The following is a 17,163-nucleotide window of genomic DNA, read 5'->3' on the forward strand; positions in this document are numbered from 1 at the left end:
TCCTTCACAGCTGGCATGAGTTTGTGCACAAGATGGATCAAATTGAAATAAGAGCAATGCATGTGTCTGAACACTTCTCCATTTCCTCAGAGATTCCACCATCTTTCATCTCCACCTCTGCTTTCCTGCCAGGTTCCTCTCCGTTCTGTCACTCATCACCAGCAGCACTTACTTTCTGAGACCTTCTGGTGGATGAATCAGTTATCTACGGATCTTAATATTCTTATTGTGCAATCTGTTGTTTGATGGTTTGAATCTAAAGCCAGGAAGCAGTTTGGCTGAAAGCAGATGAACTTGGCCAGTGATCAACATCAAATGCTATTCGAGAACACATTATGCTTTCTTAATATGGCATACTTCCTGATTGAAACAAAATATTCAAAGTGGAAAAAATGTAGGCCAGGACTTGATTTTATCCAGTGGGAACTGATTGGATCATGAACAGTGGGCGTTTTGTACCAGAATGGAGCCAGAAGTGAATACAAGTTTGGAGTTAATTTTGTACAGTTTCTCCCCTTCTTAAACACAAATGACACACTCACGTTTGAGAAAGGTCAAGGGTCAACCACAAGAGCATCACAATGTAACCCAGTTGTTCAAATCTAGGCTTTGTTTTTTTTGTTATAATTAACTGTACTAAAAAAAATATTATTTATGAGTATTTTTGTCTTGTTTTCCAATGTAAAAATAATTAAAATATGTAATAAAATATAAAAAGACTTGTTTTCACAGATTTTATCTTGAACATAAGTGTATTTTGACTTACTGATCTGGCACTTGTGTTAATACACGTTTTTAACCTTTTTTATATCTTAAAACCTGCCAGTTCAGTAAGACAAAATTTACCTTTAAATTAAAGATTTATTTTCTAAAAACAAGTCTTAATATTTTATACAGTGTTAAAAAAACTAAATTAATTTAAGAAGGATTTTTTTATTACATTAAAAGTAACTTGCCTTGTTTTAAAAATTAAGTGAAAAAGCACTGGTGAACAAACAATTATCATTCTAATATGCTGATTTATTATCAGTTTTGAAATTGTTGTGCTGTTTAGTATTTTTTGAAACTTTTGATTCTTTAAAGGAAAAAAAGTTCAAAAGAACAGCATTTATTCAAAATAGAAATCTTTTTATTCAAAATAGTCTTTACTATCAATTTTTTCCTTTTATCACATCCTTGCTGAATAAAAGTATTAATTTCTTTCAAATAAAAAAGAAAGAAAGAATTTACTGACCCCAAATTCTTGAATAGTAGTGTATATTGTAATACAAAATTGCTATTTTGAATAAACACTGTTCTTTCTACTTTTTACTTATCGAAGAATCCTGAAAAAAAGTATCAGATTTAGAGAACCTAAAAATATTTAACTGTTCCCAACACTGATTTTAAATCAGCCTATCAGAATGATTTCAGTCACTGAACTGAATGATGCTGAAAATTCAGTTTTGCTTTATAGGAATAAATTATATTTTAAAGTATAATCAAATAGAAAACTGTAATTTTAAATTGCAATAATATTGCACAAAAACATTGTTTGCTGTATTTTTAAACATACGGATACAGCCTCTATGAGCATGAGAAACTTCTTTAAAAAACAAAAAATCTTACTGATCCCAAATGTTTGAACAGCAGTGTATATATGACGATTAACACTGATGCATTGTTCGCAATTAGACCGGAACGTGCATTGAGGAAGTAAATAGAGTCAGTTTTCATTTCATGTTTACAGAGCGCTCCAGTGCTTTGCTGGCCATCATTGATAGAGGATTGTTCTGCTTTTAATTCTCTAGTATGCAACGCTGGGCTCTTTGTGTATGAGGGAATTCATAAAGTCTTTGTTAATATTTTGGCCACAAGCGACTGCCACACTTGTCTGTTTTTCAGAGAGTTGGCCTAACTGCAGTCGGAGTGGGAGACGGAGTCACGAATTGCCAGGTCATTAAGAGCTCAGTTTGGGAATTTTGCAAATTGTTCACAAATGGAATCTCAGCTCGACTGACTCTATCCCTAAAATCCGGTGGATTACTTCCCTCCCCTCTGTTACCTTCTGTACTCCTCCACTCCTATGTGGATTTCCTTCCCTGATCCCACTGTTTTCAGGCAGACAGACTATAACGGAGGTGAGAGACAGTGTGTCAGGATGAGGTAGAGCGTGTGAGCGAGCACTGAAAGGTAAAGAGTGCACTGGTGTGTTAGCATGATGACAGATGAAGATAAAGAGCGTTGAGAGGGGGCGGAGCTTCACTGTTTGCAACAGGCAAGAATGGGCACGTGCAGTAAGAGAATTCTGCCATGGCGACTGGGAATGGGAGGGGCTTCCTAGTGGATGTCAAAATGGGTGTGGCCTCAAAGTTAAGGGGAGGAGTGGGTAACTTTTTGCCAGTCAAGTTCATAACTACAAAACATGTAGTTTCCAGTTTTGAATACCTCATGTCAAAAGTCATGAGAATACTAAAGAAGCATGAATACTGGCATGCCGAGAGAGAGAATGAAACGGCGGGGGGTGAGAGAGAGAACAGGCACAGAGATAGAGCAAAGGCTTGTCTGAGAGATGGCCAAGTATGATAAGTCGGTGAAAAGTTTTACTGTTTCTTTTTTATGCGGTGCAGAACACGAGGAGGCCGAGTGAGGACTGGAACAGCCCGTCTTCTAGCTCTGTTTTCCCCTCTGGTCTAGTCATCAAGTGACACTTCCAGACTCTCGGGGAGATGTATTGTGTGTACGAGTAAGATGTCAGGATAAGATTACATGTCTCCTCAGAGCCAAACATGTGTACGATGTTGCTCGAGGTGGACGCCATGATGAATGTCCGAGCGATGGCGCTGGGATGGGAGTTTTGGAACTGATGCAGTGTTGTGGTGAAGATTCTTTAAACCACAAGTGGCTTATGATTTTAAAAGTATAGTTACATTTCAAATCAAAGCATCATGTTTTGAAGCCATTCATTTACAGGAAATGTGAATAAACTAGCTTATTAGAAATCACGTTTGAAAACTGTGATTAATCCTTGTGAATATTACCTTATCTATGTATATATGTTTATGTACATGTCCAATAATTTTAGTCGTTTGTGTATATTATTTACAATTTGTACAATTATTTTAATTGTAGTATTTAAAAAAAAAATAGAAATTATATTTGATTTAATAGTTATTTTAATAGTTTTGAAAGTATTATTCATTTGTATGTAATGTATTTATTTTTAAAAACTTTTTAGATTTTGTATATATTTTTATTTTATTTATGTATTTATCTAATTATTTTACTAAACACACATTTTATTTGATTTAACAGTTATTTGAATAGTTTTGGAACTTGTGTTTTATTTAATTTATGTGTTTATTATTAATTATCATTAATTATTATAAAAAAAATTAAACAAAATGATAGACAAAATGTATTTATTTAATATATATATTTTTTATATTTTGATGTATTTGTTTTATTTTATTTATGTTTTTTTAATTATTTTACAAAATAACAAATTGTATTTGATTAAATTTTTATTTTAATCAAATTGATTCTATTATTTATTTTCATTTAATAAATATATTTATTTTTAACAACAAATTTAGTTTGGAACTTTTGTTTTATTTATTTATTTTTAACAAAATCTAAAACTATTATTTATTTATTTATTTATATGTTATTTATTATATGTTTTTTACAAATATTTTTCAAAATTACAAATTTTATTTAGAAAATTTTGGAAGTAGTATTTATTTTCATTAATTTATTAATTGTAAACAAAATTATTTCGTGTGTTTTTTTTATTATTATTATAATTATTGTTCCTGTTGATTATTTATGAATTTTAAAGCTATTATCCCATTACTGACAATGTAGTTATGTTAGTACCTCGGCTAATTTTACCTACCGTAATTGTTTCTCTGAACTGTCGGGAATTCTGGAATGTGTCATTGGGTTTAAACATGCATACTTTTGGGTAGGATGTGCTGTTGAGTTCGAACATTGTGGATTGTTTAGTGTGTGCTGAAGGTGTGTTTCATGACTCAAAATGTGTGTTTGAATAGTATGTATATGTGTGTCAACATCTGAGTGTTCCCTCAGGGAGCTACAAGGACTAGTTGTGGTAATCTGAGGCATGTGCACACAGACGGAGCTGAAATGAAGTGGTGTTCTGTGTCTCTGTCATCACCGGCAATCTGTCTGGACATATCCACGCACACAGAAACACATGACTCTCTGTTGCTTACACTCCGCACAGACTTCCTGAGCTGTATAACATGGTGCACAGATCTAAAAACTAGCAGAATATGCAATGCATGCTCAATCAATCCTTCCTATAAACATTTCAGGCCCCAGGGGAAATGTTCTTGTTCAGCGGTTGCTCTTTCATAGCTCAGGAGACATAATGGAGTTTCATTTAAAAGGCAGTTCAGCCAAAAATGAATATTCTGTCATCATTTACTTATTCCAAACCTATTTGAGTTCTTCTGTGAAACACACACACAAAATTTAATTGGTTGAAAAGGCATTTAACATTCAGTAATATGACTATTTAGACTGCACCGACACTAATAAAACATGAACTGAACTCAGTAGGCCTATTCTGTAGAGCTGCTTAGTTGAACTGAACTGAAATAAAATTAAGTGGTGAAATAATTTTCACTCAGAAATTGCTAGTAAATTCCACCAATAATTAGAAAGACATGGCAAAAAAAAACAACAACAAAAAAAAACCGTGAATCAAATGTGACATTTTAAAGACTAAGATAAAGAGAAGATAAAATTGTATTAATCTTTATTTTACTGTGTGAGTTTGTTTCATAACTAATGAACACTGCATCATTCACACTGCTAATAAACAATACTGAATCAAACGAGAACTAAATTGAGTTTAAAAATTACGTTACTGTCTTTTTAGAGTTTATTTAAAGCTGAAATTGTATTTGTTTCATAATTTAAGAAATCTGCAACATTAATACTGTAATTTTCTTGTATATTACTGGGAAGCTGCTTTGAAACAGTCTGTATTTTATTAAGCGCTATATAAATACATCTAACTTGATTTGAAAGTCATTAGCATCCAAAACACATAAGACCACATTTACTTCCATTGTTTGGAAAAAAATATTTTTTTTTAATACATTTTCTTTTATTTCCGTCATTTTTCACATAATAAATGTTTGGAATGACATCAGGGGGAGTAAATGTTGACAGATGAGCTATCCCTGTTCCAGATGTCCTACTTTAGAAATACAACGTTTTGAAAAAACTGTTTCTCAGAATAAAAATCTTAGAAGATGATGGCTTAGAAAAAAATGGTCTTCATTAGCATCCATTTACTCTCATCGCTGTCTAGGAGAAGCAGTTGAGATATTAAAGAGATCTTCTTTGTGATTTTTCTCATTCCTTTGAGACCACACACAGGCAAACCAGTCCTGGCTAATATCTCTAATGCACCGTGTCTGCTATCTGCATGCGGCAGATAAACCTGATTCTGAGGCTCGGCTCGGTGACTGGACGCCTGACATCATCAGCTCATCTGGTGCGGCTCGTCTGGCCTGGAAAGCAGAGACGACAGACAGCCAGCTAAGTGAGATGGATTTCCAGCAGTTCTGAGTCTGTTTGTCATCTGAGTTTTGTCACATGACAGGAAGTAGGGAATAGTGAGAGAGCAAATTCAACGAACGAGAGAGAGAGAGAGAGAGAACTATGGAAGACAAAGCGAAAACAAAACTGTCTTTAAAGATTTTCCTCTGGGTTGTTTAAAAACTATTGCAGGGTTAGACGAGTATAAGTTTGAAAACAGAAGAAAAAGGAGGGAGTGAAGCAGAGGTGGTGGAGAGTGATGGAGAAAAGCTTGAGCTCCAGAGAGAGAGAAGGAGCGCAGGATAAGTTGGGGGAAAGTTAGTGGCCCAGTGGGGATTTCTTCTGGAGTTCAACCTCCTTGGCTGGGGAAGGGAGAGAGGGAGGGAGGGGAGGAACTTGGGTCAGCACTATGAAGTTGGATTAAATGTCCAAGTCACCTTTTTTTCCACCCTCAGACTACACGAAACAGTTTCTAACAAAAGATTTTCAGTGGGAGAGAAGAAATTGCAGAGTTAGAGCAGTGTCTGACAAAATGAATGACAAAATGTAGGCACTGAAGGAAAAAACAGTCAATTAATCACACGGGAGCCAACCATATTAACAGTGCCACAATATCACATTTCAACAGTATGAGTGTAGCTGGGGAAAAGTTGAGAATGGAGATTACAGAGAGTGAAAGAAAAGTCTTTTGGTCATCAGGATATACATATACATAAACCTATCTGTTTTTGATAAATTCTTTATGCATTAAATTCCTTTTGAAAATAAAGACTCATCACCAGTATTTTTTTATTTTTGTTGAAATACAAAAGATGTAAACATCCTTAAAACAAGATTAGTTCACTTGAGAAGCAACACTATCAATATTAATATTTATTTTTAGAAATGACACCTTAAGTTATTTTTAATATTTATTTAATATTCAATATTCAAAACATTTTTTTTAATAAAAAATATTTAGTTTTATTTAGAAAAAAATTACCACTTTTATTCAGCAAGGACACATTGCATTGATCAAAGGTAACAGTAAAAAGACATTTATAGTGTGACAAAAGTTCTTTTGAACTTTCTTTACATCAAAGAATCCAGAAAAAATGCATCGCAATTTCCACAAAAATAATAAGCAGCACAAATGTTTTCAACATTGATAATAATAAAAAAACATTGTTTCTTGGGCGCAAAATCAGAATATTAGAATGATTTCTGAATAATCCTGTAACTTTTAAGAAAGAAGTAATGGCTGCTGGTAATTCAACTTTGCCATCACAGGAATAAATTACATAAAAAAAAAAAAATAAGGTAATGTTAATGATGTAAAAAAAAAAAGTATTTAGATATTTTACTCTAAGTTTTGCTCCTTCTTAAAAGGACTCCGGTTTTATTAGAATTCATAGCTTCCTCCTTCCACCATTGTATACTTTTTGATCAGTTTCTTTGTTTGTTCTTTTGTCACCCTCAGACTTTATGACACAACAATTACATGAAAAACCTCAGTGTTACAATTGATGTACTTTACTGTCTGCTCAAACAAAAGGGCCATTAAAGTGTCCTACTCTCTCTCTCTCTCTCTCTCTCTCTCTCTCTCTCTCTCTCTCTCTCCCCCACTCATATTCTCCTCTGTCTCTCCCCTGCTCTCTCTCTCACTCTTTCTTCCTGTCTCTGTCTATGAGGGTCGCCTAAAGAAAATAAATGAGAACCATAACAAAGTCAAGAGCCACAAGATCAATAAACAGCCTAATGAATACCATTCTCAGCGCATGCCCCGACGTGCTCGGAAAAGGACTCTTTGTTTCTTTGTAAGTGTGAAAAAGCAAAGGGGGTTTGGGAAAATGAAGGGCAGAATGCCGCAGAGTGGGAGATTGTGAGTGTATTTGGAAGGAAGGGCAGTATGTGTTTATGGAGAGCCCGAGCAGCAGTGCAGATTGACAGGAAATGGTGTCTTTTCTTAGGCGGCCGGGCCGTACCATTACCAGTGGGGCGATAGGGGTCGGGAGGGGGGTGAAGATGGACGTAGGCACCTCTGTTGCTTCTGGCCTTGTGTTCAGCTGTTTGCTTGACTTGAACCCTGGTGGCTCCATCCACTCTCCAGCTGTTCACTTATTGAAAGCCATTGGCACCGAAAATGGCAGAGCTATTTATTTCATTGTGTTTAAAAAAAAAAAATTGTGTGAGTTGGGGGTAGGGGGGGGGGTGTCATGATTGTCTGTGTGTGGCGGAGGTATATGTGGCTTATTAGGGGTAACTAAGGTTATGAGGGTTACTGGCAAGATCTTGTTGAATCGACTGGTTGTCTCTGAGCTACTTGTTACTTGGTCTAGTACTTGTAAAAACCAAACACAGTGGTCATGGTTTTGTAAACCTGAAAAAATACTGAGAATGTTCATTTCCGGGCCTGGAAAAGTTTTGGAAATGGTTAAAACCATAAAAGGGAAAATACATGTTTCTTGTTGTGCTCTGCTCTGAGGTTTTGTCTCAGCTGGATATTGTCACAAATCACCATAAAACATTAGTTTCTCTTATTAGCGAACAAATGGCATCAGTATGTATAATCGCTTACTTTTATTGATGCCGAATCTTGGTATTTGACACACAAATGGAAATCTATTGCAGCAATCTCTATGAGATGATTTTGATCAGCCTGAAAGGTCATGCAAAAAAGGTCATTAATCAAAATTGTTTTGGAGCCCTCAATAGTCCACGTAGATGCCATATGCAATTTTACATGAATGAAAACAAGGCTGTGATGAACAGAAGTACATTTATTCTTATATATTATATATTTGATTAATTCTATTAGTTTTAAATTCTACATTTATTTATTTATTTTCTTATTTGTTTGTTTATTCATTAATTAATTAATTTCTATTTATCAAGAGGCTGTAAGGAATAGAAATACACTTTATTTGATAGACTTTACTGTGACACATCTAAATGTATTTTTAATTCCAAAAAAAATAAAAAATAAAAAATAAATATATATATATATATATATATATATATATATATATATATATATATATATATATATTTATTTATTTATTTAACTGTATTTTGAGGCCGACACAGAAATCAGTTAGGGTTGTTTGGCAAAAAATTCATACAGTCGTCTGTTTATCTCTAAATGTGCTGCTAAACCAGTATACCATTGTCAGGGTAGACGTCATATTTCATTATTCACAAATGATAATGAGGCTGTCAGAGATAGATGTACAGTCCATTCAAGGTCCTAGGTGAAATCCAGGCACGCTGAGAAGAACTCTGTAGAGAGCTCATTAGAATTACTCATTAGAATTACCAATTAGAATCATAATAAATATTTGATTAATTTGTTAATGCTGTCAAGTCCATAGACTCCCTCTGGGCCTGGTCATGTCTAATTTCCACAACCATGTTTCCCAGTTTTTTTTTTACTCTCTTAATATATATTAAATAGTACACATTTTTGTACTTGGTCAGCTAAGCATGCGTTTTCAGCGTACACATTAATCTTACATTTAACCGTCTGTATGCTTCTACCCCTCACAGCCTAATTTTCACGCACGTCAAATGAAATATGCCATCCACTAACTGTAGCCCATGGGAAAGGACTCAGATTCATCATGTCTTGGTTGCAAGTGTGAAGACAAGCCTGACATTCCTTCCCAAGTTCATCTTCCTGTTGGTCTCCTGCTTGGCGTCCTCTAGCGCATGGATTCTCCCCACGCAACTGAATAAAGTTCCTCTTTTAAAAGCTTCTATGAGGGCCAGAGGGGGCTTTGAATATTCGCCACATACTTAATGAGCTAGAGACATCAGCGGCCATCAGTCATTTACTCTGTTTTTGTGGAGACAAAGGCGAGAATTTTGCCCTGGCATCTGCTGCTTGCACAATGCTCTCCCTCTTTCTCTTTTTCACTCGCTCGCTCTGGACTTTAATGTGGTTATGATTAGAGATGGGGCTGAGGGACGGGTTCCGGGGGTGGGTGGTGGTGGGGGGGGGGTGTCTCATATGTACTGCAAGGGAAAAAGGGGGAGGTGCGCAAAGCAAGAGAGCGTGTTTGTGTGCGGTGCGTGCTGAAATATGAATCACAAAAGAGACAAAAAGAGGCCAGAGAGAATCAAATAAAAGTTTGTCCTCTAACCAGATTAGAGCTGGCAATACAAACACACACTGTGGCCCCTCCCTGTGGCCCTCTCTCTCTCTCTCTCTCTCTCTCTCTCTCTTGCTTAACCCTCGCTCTCTCACCCCCACCCCCCTCTCTCCACCCCCCTCTATGTGCGCAGGACTGAGGCAGTTGGTTCGCTCCAGTGTGTCTGAGAGCCCCGAGTGCTATGTGGGGCTGTTATTTAGGTCTGTTACAACACGCTAGGAGCAGCTCACCCCGAGCAACCAGTACCGCAGATCAGCCAGAGAGGGAAAGAGAAACAAGCAGCGTGACAGAGAGAGAGAGAGGAAACGCTTACAAGAGCAAAACCAGCAGGATCAGGCAGCACGTATATATCCTGACTAGAGGAATTCCAGCAGGGGATTTAGCGCTGTTGTAGCTGCTGGTGTTGTTATTGTTTTTTTTTTTGGTGACGCGAGGCGGGTGGGCAACGGGGACTCAGCATGTTCGACTGTATGGAGGCTCTGGGCATGGGTCCCCGCCAACTCTACGATGTCACCAACCGGGGTGCATGCATGCTTCGGAAGGCGAGCCCCTTCTATGCAGGACTGGACCCTTTTGCTTGGACGGGGACGGCCAGCGTACGCTGTAAGTGCCTTTTCTTATTCTTTTAAAGGGGCCTCACATTGACCACAGGACGATCGGTGCCAAACAAACTACTCCAGCTGCATTCGTCAAGCTGCGTCTGTGTGTTTTATAGACTGTTCGAGTCGATCTGTTTCCTAAATTGTCACGAGCAGAGTCTGGTTTCACCGATGGTGTGGGTAACCTGATTTTTGACCTTGTTGGTTGATGAAAAGTTAAACAGAAAGGAAGTAATGCGAGAGGGAGAGATGAAAGAGAGAGTGTTTGAGAAAGAGAGGGAGAGAGAGAGAAGTGGGTGGGGGGGAACCTGACACTTTGCTATAATTTCAGTCATGCAGATTGCATTTGTCTTCTTCACTTCACAATTGCGCCTGACAGCTCTGGTATCCCAGCATGCCTGACCATGGCTCGGCCCACACAACAGCATCAAACAAGCGTAAAAGTGAAAAAACGAGAGGGACATTACTCAAGTATGTGTCACTGATGAAACTGGAATTGGAAAACGGATTGTGTGATTAGACTCTGACAGGAAGCCAAATTGCAAATGGCATTAAATAAATAGTAAGGAACTGGCGTAAATACACTAAGTGGAAAGTTCACTAAGAGCTAGAAGAATTGGACCGCTCTTCGATTTTCTCCCTTTTTCATTTTCTGTATCTGTTTCAACCGTTTTATTTTTCCTCCCTCTGTTCCAGACCTTAAACAGCCTTTGGCTTTAAAAACAATCATGCTTTATCATAAACAAAACTCAGGTTCATTTTCTTAAGGGATCAGTCTGAACTTGATGAGAGAACTGAGAAAAAAACTCTAATGTCCAGTTCAGTAAACATCCCTGTTACCCTTTTCCCAAAATGCACGGCGCTCTTGCTGATTTCCATTTGTATTTGTTGAAGCTTCTGCTTTTTGTTCCTCCTTTTCGGCCTCTGAGGGCGACTCATCTGTCTTCATTAATCGTGAAAGACACCAACGTTTCAGTGGCTGTCAGCCACACTGGGTTCTCTTTAATGAAGACAGATGCCCTGTCTGAGCTCGACCCGGAGGGGAGGGGAGGGTGGGAGGTCCATAATGCCTCTTCTCCTTGGCCAGGGCCCTGATGATAACAAGATGAAATCTGTTTATTTAATCAGTCATGTCTCACCAACGCTACACAAGCACACGATCAGGGCCCATGTTGGAAAAAGAGTCCTATGACTGCACTGCCGCTGCTTCTCGAATTCTGTTTCTTCCTGGTTCCAGGAAATAGCAGAGATCGAGAGGCAATCGGACAGATCCCACTGCCCTCAGGGAAGAACAGGAGCGGTGTACTGTTACAAGCCACCATGCCCGGTAACCTCTGTAAACAAGACCGGCCTATCCAACCACAGGATACACACAGTTGTTGATCTTCATTGTCCTCTTAGACCAGTTTAATCAGTGTTTAGGCCAGTGTTTCATTAGGGGCAGGACAGCCGCAGTGCATTGTGGGTAAACTTCTCTAAGAGTTCAATTTGTCTCACTGTCTCTTAAAGTTTCAGCTTTTTGTGTCTTTATTTGATTAGAGAGCAGCAGAGAGGGGGTAGGGACACATAGCAGGCCAAGCCTCGAACCTGCGTCAGCAACATTAACACCATGACTTAACGTATCTGGGAGATTTTGGCAATTTTTATTTAGGAATCTGTCGTGAGGAAGTTTCCTTCTCTTAAAAATAGTTTTTCTACATCTGGTACTTTTTGTTGAATTCTAGACCATAAGTGCCTTTCCTTGGCTTTAGTCAAAGTGATGTCTGTTTCTGCCTGGTGTCATCATAAACTCTAAATATTCTGGATTGTGCTGGTCATGTGACTCTACACCGATGTTAAAAAGTTTAGGGCCAAATATATAAATATATACATGGATGCATTAAACTGAACAAAAGTTTCCTTTAAAAAAAATTTTTACATTTCAAAAATTTGTATAATAAATGTTTTTCTTATGAACTTTATATTCAGCAAGAATCCTGAAAAAAAGTAATCACAGCTTCCATACAAATATTAAGCAGCATAACTGATTTGAAAAATTATTTTTTTTTTGAGCACCAAATGATTTCTAAAGGCTGATGTGACACTTAAGACTGGAGTAATGGCTGTTGGGCTGTTCCGCTTTCCATCACAGGAATAAATTGCATTAAAAAAAATATATAAAATATATATACATAGTTGTTTTACATTGCAATAACATTTCACAATATTACTTTGTTGAATGTTTGAACGCCTTGTGTGTTTTTGACGTGCTAAATCTACATTTTTGGATTACACTTAGATGTTTTGCTTTTATTTTCCTCACCTGATTAAAATGCACCAGTTTTTTGGTTTGTAACAGCTTGCCCTACACCATTCATAAAAGCCCCTGCTGCCTGTTAGAGGTGGAGAGCTAGAGAATCCCATCTCACTGTTAGTGTGGCCAGTCTTTCCTGCTTTTATGTGCAGCAGTTCAAGACCTTTGCAGTTTTTTTAAATTCAATGTCAGAGGTTATGGAGAGGCTTTGCACGGGCCAATGTCAGCTCTCGTGACAATGTGAGCTGCTCTTGTTCCATCCCTGAAAGGGAAGAGAGCTGAAAGAGCTTTTTATTGAGCAATCCTTGAAGCACCAGGGCCCTATTGAGCCATATGTCTAAAAAAAGGAAGCATGCAGGTGATTTAGTAATCAGTTCATAAGAAAGATATCTTCACGTTTGTCTGGTGTTCTTAATTTCCCTTTTTATTTCCTAAGATGTTGCTAATGATGTGTAACACTAAAATTTCATAGCTTTGTAAGACTGTGAGAAAGTTTTGTGTACATTTTTAATCATTAAATGATGTGTTTTTGCTTCATTAAAATAAGGACTAGAATCCGGGATCGTCTTCCTGACCTGATCATTCGGGCTCATACACACACGCCATTGTTTTCTGCTAAGTGTGCTGTCCACATCAGAGTCTGATAAGCTCTCTGAAACAGAGCTCTCCGTGAAAGACAGGGAAATGAGGGCTTCCTGTGTCCGCTGTCACACACAGGCCGATCTCATTTTTTGTTTTAATGGAAGTCCTCAATAATTTCGTTATAATTACAAAAAGATTCAATTAAAAGATTAGAGTGCCCGACAAGGCAGGGGAATAAAAAACGATACTTGATTGATTCGATGCTTTAGAGAGTGTGTGTTTGTGTCTCTCAGCATGTGTGTATGTTGTAGGAAAAAGGGAAAAGTGGTTGGCCATGAGAGATTCACACTGATTGCCTCCCAGTCCAACAATAGAGATATACTCTGTTTAAGTTAAAGAAGCTGTGAATATTTTTACTTCTTAAAACTTGTGCTCTTCAATCTTGCACTTCATTTCAAGCACATTCTAGCCCAGTGTGGGTTGTCAGCCTTATAAATTAAGGATGCACTGATAGTAAAATTTCTAACTGATAAGCCTATAATTATTTTCATGTTATAGCCGATAAATGGCTGATATTTAAATATCATTATATTTTGCCCAAATAGATTAAATATGTTACACTAAAATCAGTCGTTTTGGATGCTGCAAGTTCAATTTAGGCATCAAAACATCATAATGTATAGTATAAAATTAATATTTTTTCTAAAGCATTATTAGTGCTTTTAAAGATGAACTAATTAAGGATTAGATGATGGCAAAGTTTATCTAAATTTAAAAAGGAGAATCCACAGTTACATATCCAATGCATCCCTAAAAGGTAAGCTTATTAAATGTCGAATTTCATAAGAAATGTGTCTTTGCTGTATTTATATGTTTGTAGCTTGTGCGTATGCATCTGTGAAGTATGCATAAGGTGTCTCAATGCATTTTGCTGATTTAAAGGTGGTGCAGTAGCTGTTTATGGATGGCCGTTGAACTCGAAGAGAGGGAGACAAAGGCAAACCCAAAAGAGGAGGCCTGACGTGGCTGCGGAGATTCCCCAGTCTGCCGCTGAAATCCATTTGCTGCCATTTGGGCAGTTTATAATATCCTGGCAGGGTCAAGGAACCCTAAATAAGAAAGATCCACCTCTCATGGAACAGCAAAATTTACTGTTTTGCATTGCTTGAAGGAGGGGCGAATTTTAGACTGACTGTGAAATGATCAGACGGTGCAGTTGATAGAACCAAAACATGCACATGGTTCTGTTTGGTTTAGACTATTAGGCGAGTTCTTTGCACCTTGTTGTAGATTTCAGAACCGTCCCAATGGGCAAGCTGAAAGACTCATTGGACAGTCCACATTTGTCTCACATCTATTCAGGAAGCATTGCTAATTAGCTAATCTTTCCACTTCAGTTTCATGGGTCTCTGAAAGACACAAACAAGGCCAGGCATCATGGGATTGAAAACTCTGGGTGAGGCTCAATGGCTGTCATAGTTTGGCCATCACCTCCCTTTTGTCCGATGACTTAGTGGATGTTTACTGAGAGCTCCAGTGCCTGGTTGGCAGTTTCTCTCTGGGGGCGAGGCGTTGGCAGGATCTTTGTCAGTCTGAAACCATGTGTGAGCTCAGTGTGAGGGGAGAAGTTCTGTTACCAGCGTGTTGTTGACTGACGGCTTGGCTCCGTCGTTACTAGCGCTCACTGTTATGTGAAAATGTGAGGCGAAATATAGCTCAAACCCCCACTATGTTTGTCTGCAGCTGGGCAGCAGGAACTCCCCGTCAGTCGATCGCTGGTTTTATCTAAAATGAGAATCAGGTTGAGGGGTTGCAGCACTGTTGATGAGACGATGCATCTAAGAAGACATTGATTCTGGTATCGTGTTGTAATGCTAGCGCTGAGATCTAATGCATATTTCAGTGTTTAACGTAACCTCCATGCTTTTTGGTTGTTTAGAAATCTGCATATTATTGCTGTGAAACCTACAAGGATGAAACAATACTTTCAGACTGATTATATCAGTGGTTTTATGTCACCTTATGTCACGAGCTGATAATCTTGCAGCTCTTGTCACGAAAAACATCCTGTTGTACGAAGGGGAGGGATGGTCAGCAAGTCATCCACCAACCAACTAGTTGATGTAGTTTTTCTTATTTTCTCTCTGGTATTTTTAGTGGTATTGATTTAAAGGGGAATTAATATTTCTCTGAGATTTTCAAGTGCTGAGTGTGAGCTGTGCTGGGTGTGAGATGTGGTTTAGCATGGTCAGTGCGGTAAAACTCCCAGAAAGAAGTTGCGCCTATATATTTGTCCCCTTTAAAGCACTGTCATTATTGCCATGAAAGCACCACTTGAATAACAAATACACTGCCTTTGAGCATAAATGTTAAAAATATTTCTATATGGCATAAATTGACTTTTCTCTCTGATATTTTAAGACAACACGTCAATATCTAAACCATAAAAATGGTGTGTTAAAATGCATAGTTGTCTCCATGTATATATATATATATATATATATGTGTGTATTTTTCAATTTGTACAATTATTATAGAGAGAAACGCATTTTCTTTATTTTTCAAATAATAGTATAAGAAAAAGTATATGAAAAAGTACATATATTTTACATTTTGTGTGTGTAGATGGAGGTGAGAGGGCATCCTAAATCAGGCATAAAAGATGAATGGATACAAGAGCCCAAGCATGCTTGTTAGGGAAGACCATCTGTACTTTACCCCCACACATCCATCTTTTTAAACGATCATCTGCTGTCTAAAGACTCATCACAGGGTTCAGAATGAACAGGAACAACACCGTCTGTCTGGTGGATGGAGTCTATGGCGCGGCTGATCTACGCTCCATTTAGAAAAGCTGTGTTGGCTCTAAATAAAAAGAGTATTGTGGTTTAGTCAATACGATGGGGTTGGATTTGTCTCTCAAGGTGACTTCCTAAAGGGCTGAGCTCTGTCTATTGCTCTCTGGGTGTTACGAGAGTACATCAAACCGCACGCAGTATTGTTTTGAAACTTTGCAAATGCCAGTTTCCACGAAATATGCCCATCCACACCCTTGGGGAGTTGCTGAAGGCGTGATGCCACACTAAAGTGAAAAATTCCACTCGCGTAAGCACATCTTATTGTAATTTCCCCTATAGTCAAAGCAGAAGTTTCTCACAGACTCGCCCTTGTGCCATTAGAAAGAACAGAACTGTGCCAGGCTGTTGAACTGATAATGAAAGAACGAGTATTTATACACAAGAGACCCACAGCTACTATAAACATCAACCACGAATCACACAAACAGCAGGAAGCCACAACTCTGTTGGGTCCTCGCCTTATGCAAAGCAAAATTTTGTTTGAGCTCATGCAGTTTCTAAATAACAACAATTAGATGAGATCGAAGCAGGTCAAACAGACCTGTACTTTATTTTTACAGAATTAAGGTGTCCGCTTTCAAAATTCGGCTGCTTCTTCTTTTGTGGTTTCTATTGTTTGGGGAAGGAAGCAATTAGGTCCCGAGTCCCGCCCCAGTCCCAAGCCAAAAGAGACACTTCAGGCTGTAAGTTGCCTGTCTTAAAGCAGGTGAGCGCAGACAGATGGTGAGAGGAGGTCTGCAAGGACCAGAAGATCAGAGATAATGGGAAGATGAGGCTGTCTCGCTGCCTGTTGGCTTGATCAATGGTTGTGTCCATGGAGGACGCATCCAGCCATTGGAGTGAAGAGGAATTAGAGGAGACACTCTCACTCAGGGGTTGACAGCACAGATGAAGCCTGGTGGGGGTGCTGGAGATTCAGTGGAGTTGCAAATTTGGATGTCTGTACCAGAAATCTGTCTTCTCTGAAACAGGCCTTCATTCCCGGTCTTTGTGCTCTGATTACCCCTCACTGTCTAGTTTGGATAGAATCCTGCTAGAGGAATAGGACACAAGTCCCTTAAATGGTTTACTAAATGGGCCTTGTTTTGCACTACACAAAAGCTTTCTGTCAATAAACTCTTGAATTGTTCTTTTGCAGAACTGTT

The 17,163-nt window shown here is 38.1% G+C and overlaps 1 protein-coding gene across 3 annotated transcripts in view; it reads left to right on the plus strand.

The window, feature by feature from the left end:
- Positions 1-17,163, plus strand: part of LOC113041568 (retinoic acid receptor gamma-A) — a 54,142-nt gene that overhangs the window by 21,716 nt on the left and 15,263 nt on the right. Inside the window, exon 1 of one of the 3 annotated variants that reach the window (XM_026200173.1) lies at positions 9,817-10,289. The exons of the other annotated variants lie outside the window; for them this stretch is intronic. Coding sequence (XP_026055958.1) covers positions 10,145-10,289 — 145 coding nt within the window. The 5' untranslated portion in view covers positions 9,817-10,144. Of the gene's footprint in view, positions 1-9,816; positions 10,290-17,163 lie in introns of those variants that run through there. 3 annotated transcript variants of the gene reach the window in all.

This window comes from Carassius auratus, chromosome 23, assembly GCF_003368295.1.
Source record: "Carassius auratus strain Wakin chromosome 23, ASM336829v1, whole genome shotgun sequence".
NCBI lineage: Eukaryota > Metazoa > Chordata > Actinopteri > Cypriniformes > Cyprinidae > Carassius > Carassius auratus.